General features: G+C 38.4%; 1 protein-coding gene across 1 annotated transcript in view; it reads left to right on the top strand.

The window, feature by feature from the left end:
* The window catches only part of myo3a (myosin IIIA), a 78634-nt gene that overhangs the window by 2490 nt on the left and 69823 nt on the right, over positions 1-6321 (top strand). Inside the window, exons 2-3 of the mRNA XM_016576120.1 lie at positions 3161-3344; positions 4519-4653. Of these exons, the coding sequence (XP_016431606.1) occupies positions 3161-3344; positions 4519-4653 (319 nt within the window). The remainder of the gene's footprint in view (positions 1-3160; positions 3345-4518; positions 4654-6321) is intronic.

The raw sequence follows: 6321 nt of genomic DNA, 5'->3' as shown, positions 1-6321 counted from the left end.
TGTACTGAAACGCACACAAAAAAAATCAGGATGTAAAGTGAAATCATATGTTGTTAATCAACACTCCAACACTCCCACTTTCTATGAATAAAAAAATAAAATAAACGGCATTGTCATAACATATATATATATACCAAATATATATATATATATATATATATATATAAAACTTGAGTTCTAAACTTTAAGATGAGTGATCTGATACCTGATATTGTGGAAGGAAATTCCTGGATGCTTGTTAGGCAAATTCAAACAAAAGTTAAAGCATTTGTTAGGTAGAGCTCCAGAAAGTAAATTTAGCCATTCTTACCTTGGAGACAAGACAAATATTCCCTCTGAAATCCATTCAGTCTGCTGTGATAATTTATTGGTCTCTCTGTGAAATTTGCTTACATGCTAAAATACACAATGCAACTTTTTCATTGTCCAAACTCATTAGTTCATTAGAAATCCCATTTTTCACTGTGGTTTTATAGCTGGCACATCAGGTTTTGGTAGCCAGAGCGGTTCACACTGTACAGAGAACAAAGACGAGGTCATAAAAGCAGCTTGAACCAGGGTCTTTGTTACTCACTCACATTAAAGAGACCTGCCCGCATTCTCCATCACAACAATATGAGACTCTTATTTACATTTACATTTACATTTATTCATTTGGCAGCTTTTATCCAAATCGACTTACAGTTGAAGAATACAACAAGCGAAGTAGCATAAGATGGCAATAAACACGAAAAATGTCTGTTATAGGTTTCAGTCACCATTCAAAATAGTAAAAAGCTAGGACAGGAGGATAATAAGAGAACAGAAAAAGTGAAGTCATAGATTTATTATTATTATTGTTATTATTATTGGAGGCAGTTAGATGTTCATGGAAGAGATGAGTTTTCAGTTGTTTCTTGAAGATTGTGAGGGATTCGGCTGTCCGGATGGAGTTAGGTAGGTCATTCCACCAACAGGGTATGGTGAAAGAAAACGTCCTTGAGAGTGATTTTGTGCCTCTCTTCGATGGGACCACTAGCCGCCACTCATTTACTGACTGCAGGCTTTTGGAGGGGGTGCATAGGAGAGAGCGGAGGAACTGTAGGAGGGTGCGGAACCTGTGGCAGTTCTGTAGGCAAACACCAATGTCTTGAACTTGATGCGAGCCATGACTGGAAGCCAGTCAGGCAGTCTGAGATCTGAGCAGGTACCGTTGAATCATCTGGTTGAAATGAGAGGTAGAGCTGCGTGTCATCAGCATAGCAATGATAGGAAAACCATGCGCCTGATTGATGGGTCCAATGAATGATCAGTCTTATGAGGCACTTAACCCACAGGGAGCAAGACTTTGTGGGAACTATTTAAATGAAAGGAAGGGATGAAACATTGACAACATTGTTCATACTTCAGTTTTATCTTTGAATGTTATAACACAAACAGTTCCTCTCAATTCAAGGGAACACACATACTAGCTTGTTTAAATGTAGGTATGCTATTACTTTTTTAAGTGATCCGACAAAAGATTTACTCTTGGACAAGTGTATCCTGTCCTACAACTGAAGGATTCCTAGCTGTGTCCCAATTCAGAGGCTCTATCATTTGATGGGTACGGACTTCAAACTGAGTGTTGTTAAATGGGACAGTCTATCCTATGGGGGATTTCCTAGTAACTTCAACAGCTGCCATTGACAAATGGAAGCAACATTTGTACTGGACTTTTTTTTTATTGATCTTCAACAGCTTAAAAACAAATCAGGGTTCACAATCTGTTCACCTTAGTCCATGAGCATAATTTAATAAAAAGTATAAACTATTTTTAAAATGACAATTTAATAAGATATAAGTCAACATGTAAACCGATTTAACGTGTTTTTTTTTTTAAAAGTTGAAACTCAATGCTTTCATTTGAAAGTATTATCTGTTTTTTTCACTTTAAAAAATCCTGTCATCATCGGCGCGATGAAACTTGGGATTGCCTGGGCCATGAAGGATCCATCTGTTGTATCCTTCATAGCCCCGGAAACAAAGGACACATTTTGAGGCCCCATTTGAAGGAGACTTTGAAATGGGACAGTCTTTGTTGCACCGCTGTGATGCATTCAGTCTTCGAATACAGCCTCTATATTGGGACACAGTTACTTTCCTGCAGAGTGAAGCTCCAACACACCTGCTTGGAAGGTCCAAGTGATCCTGAAGACCATGATTAGCTGGAAGGTAGCCCTCCAGGGGCAGAACTGGACACCACTTTTCTTGGAGGAGAGTATAATGCAAAACAATTGCATTGAACAAAGGACCTCCAAGTCACATTAAGAGACCAGAATTTCATTTTTAGGATATATTTAGGATAGTGAGCAACCACCTAGCAAAACCCCAGAACACCTCAGCCACTCAAAAGCAATGCCCACCAGAATACTCTAGCATAGTGCTTTGCACAGACAAGCACCATTCAAGCTTTCTTCAGAACATTTGAAATTCTGCTACTGTGTTTCTTTTATGAAGTACGTTTCTGTCAAAAAGTTTTAGCATTGTGCCAATTGGAATGTAATGTTTTCTTTCACTAAGTCATAGTTACTGCTAGGATTTGTTGCGCAATCTGCACATAATGTCATCTTTGAAGGAACAGAACTTCGGACCCTTTGGTAAATTAGTTCACTGCATCCTCAGATCTTTCTGCCTTTGATCATATCTTCCTGCTTTTCTCAGACATTGTTTTCTGAAGAGGGATTCACAAATTCTGAGATCAAAACCCTGGAGATATAAATTGAACCAAAACATTTTAGTCCAAAGTTTTCCATCCTCAGTGACAGGTAAAAGCCAGCAGCTTTTGCAAAAATTCTGAGGGACATGCTTATTCAGACATGATAAAGGGTGATCTTGTCAAGCAGGACATGTTACTACTGTATATATGGATTTTGTTAATCCTGGAGCAACATTGCTATCATGCAAAAATAGTCCTAGCTGTACCACGACTAATTTTAAAACCCATATTTACATATTAGTGTGCATTTTCATGCAGAGGTTATTTTACTCATCACATGGTTGTTAAAATGTGTTATCTCTTGTGTGCAGGCATCACAAGTGAAAAAAACAACAACTTCCAAGTTAACCACCATAAGTCAAATGGAAAAACAGCAAGCAGTCGTCTATAACTCAAGACTCAATATGTGCTCTTTCTCCTCAGGAGATCACTCGAGAAGATGTTTCCTCACTCAGGGAAATCCATCGTCTTTGATAGCTTTCCAGATCCATCCGACACCTGGGAGATCATTGAGACTATTGGTAAAGGGACATATGGGAAAGTTTATAAAGTGCTTAACAGGGTCAATGGCAGCAAAGCCGCCGTCAAAATACTGGATCCAATCCATGTGAGTAAAACCATACTAGATCAAACCTGTGTGTGGTGTATGTTTTTAGATCACAGAGACAACAAGCGCAACTCTCAAAACATGCACATCTATGAGTCCTGTTTTGCCGAACCCTGAGTCGAAATTTTTAAACACAGAGCAAACTCAAGGTCAGATTTGCACAGAACTGAGGTTAAGGGCAGAGTCATGGTAGGCCCTTCAGGTTCAATCCGTTCACATTTGTGTGCATATGCATGCATTTGCGCAATTGCGTGTACCTGTGAGAGTGTTTATGCCTTAAGAGAGACCTGCAGGCGATTACTGACCACTGAGAACAACTACTTGCCACTATCATATTAAGAACAGAACATCTATATCCTGCAGATAATGCCAAAAGGCTCTCCGTCTCTCTCTCTCTCTCTCTCTCTCTCTCATTATTTATCCAGCCACACACTCTTTCTTTTAGTGATGGGGCAAATAAAAGCACCCCTAACAGCACATACCCAGACTAATCATGAAGAGATGGATTTTCAGAAATTGTGCAATTTGTGTTCATTTACTTCACCAGAGTTTCTCCAGCTCACCCTTTCAAGGTCCTGAAAGGAGACTTGGAAGTATTTCAATGGCCTTTGGCTGCCAGTATATTTAAAATTACTCATCTAGATCAAATAAATCTAGGCTTAATTTAATAGACTGCAGCTGCCGTGGTCATTGTACCTTAGATATTCACAAATATTTATTTTCACTGCTTTCCAAGCACAGGAAATGCAGTAATCATGTGTAGTAATAGAAATGTGGAGCACTTTTGAAGCCAAAAGGCATCACACAAAAGACCTGTGCACCGTATCCATTAAAATTCTACACTCGGAGGTTGTTTTTCCTCCAGGTTCAATCAGTAAACAGTAATTTTCCGACATTGGAGGACGTGGAAGCCAACAAATATTATTTCAATATATCCCCCAAGTGTAGTGTACCGTTGTGGCCTGTAGGGCTTTATTAATGCTGACATTTCATGGCCTTTCTGGTTTCGCTAAGTTCAATAGATAAAATTGTTTTGCATCACTGCCTCCCTTTGTGTTTCATTAAAGACTGGATAGTTTAAGAAATGTTTCTGTTCACTCCAAAATGAGAATGGAAGTTTGAACCATTGCCCTGTGTTTCTTAAAAGTCAATTAAATTCATCTGTTTCTTTCAGGACATTGATGAGGAAATTGAAGCTGAATATAACATCCTCAAAACTCTCTCAGACCATCCCAATGTCGTCAAGTTTTTTGGAATGTTCTACAAGAAGGATGTCAAGATCGGAGACCAGCTATGGCTAGTGCTAGAGGTGAAGTTCAGTTCCATGTCATGCACGTGAGCCTCATTTATTTAAAGGGGTCATATGATGCGATTTCAAGTTTTCCTTTCTCTTTGGAGTGTTACAAGGAGGGGGCTTTGTAGAAAACGAAGCGTTTGAGAGAGGCGGGGCATAGAGGACCTACAATAATGTACAGTATTTTAAAAATAATGTGTTTTTTGAACATTAAAGCATGTCAACATATTCTGTTACACCAAATACACAAAATAATGATCTTTAAAAAAGCATCATATGACCCCTTTAAGCTTCTTGTATATCACACACTTGTTAAATTCGGCTAGTGACATTATCGGCAAAACACTTTTAAATGCCTTAATCAATCACAGTTATTATTTTAGCAGCCGGAAAACATGCATATGCTAATGTGTTTTTGAATCAAGGAAAAGTGTACTGCATGCTATATCATTATCACATTATAGATTTTTTGCTACCATCACAGCGTGGGCTGATGGGGTACGTATGAAAGCAGTGGAAATCTGTTTATAGGGGATTAGCAAATTATGCTGCTAATAATTAGTATCAACACCTGTTTTAGGAGCGCATTTAAATTGGAAGACACAGACAGAACATTTCTCAAAGCTGTGGAACGTCAGGGTGAATCTCTCTTTTAAAATCACATTAGGCCTACAGTAATCTTAGTGACCTTTGTGTTGTTTGACTGCTTGAGAACAGACAGGTATAAAGGTGAGCGTTGTGGAAATGGGATAAGAGTGTTACATAAGAGACTTTATTTCAGCAGTAGGTCTGGACAGAGTTTTTGTGGCAAGACAGGTATGGGGGGTGGGGGTGGATGTGACTACTAATGTGGATTGGCTGTGTCCTGCTAAGATGAGCAAGTTCAGATACCAGATCTGTATTCAGACACACAGGCTTTAGCAGGATAGAGATGGTCTGCCTCTGTAATGGGTTACAGTGTTCTAACAGGTCGCTTTATATTGCACCATACTGTACTATGTATTGATGAATAATCCCAGCAGGCACACAACGTCATAAGAAGTTGATATTTGATTAAATCGACGTCGGGTGACCGAAATTCAATGTAAATTCAACGTCTAATGTCAATTTTAAATTAATGTCCAATACCGACGTCAGCTGACGTTGATATTTTGTTGTTTTTAGGTTATGTAACCAAAATCCAATGTTAAGTCAACGTCAAATTAACGTCATTGACGTTAACCCGATTTTCATTTTCAACCAAAACGCAACGTCTGTCTGACGTCATGTCCAACGTCAACCTGACGTTACATAGACGTCCGGTGCCTGCTGGGATGCCCGGTAGTTATGTCTTTCAGCAGTAGTTATCCAGAAAAAAAGTGTTGTTTTTAATTTACTAATGTAGTTGTGTTATTACACCTGAATCATACAGTAATTTGAATGTGCCAGTACTGGAACATAAAATTATATACACCTAGTATTTAATGTGTATTATTTGTATTCTTTAGTTTAATAATATGTTGTACATTTTTTATAGTCACACAACTGCTTGTATGGTTATGCACATAAACCTTCTGAGAAAGTTTCATTTCAGCTCATCAAATTGCAGAAGTGACGTAATGCATAATTTAATTTGAGACTAATACAACATAATTATCAGTGTGCTTAAATTGCGAACTTTTTCAAATATACCCTCAAAGCATG

The sequence above is a fragment of the Sinocyclocheilus rhinocerous genome, unplaced genomic scaffold, assembly GCF_001515625.1.
Source record: "Sinocyclocheilus rhinocerous isolate Xijiao unplaced genomic scaffold, SAMN03320098_v1.1 scaffold1213, whole genome shotgun sequence".
Classification (NCBI taxonomy): Eukaryota; Metazoa; Chordata; class Actinopteri; order Cypriniformes; family Cyprinidae; genus Sinocyclocheilus; species Sinocyclocheilus rhinocerous.
Note: the sequence above shows the minus strand (reverse complement) of the source record. Positions and strands in the feature narration are given on the sequence as shown.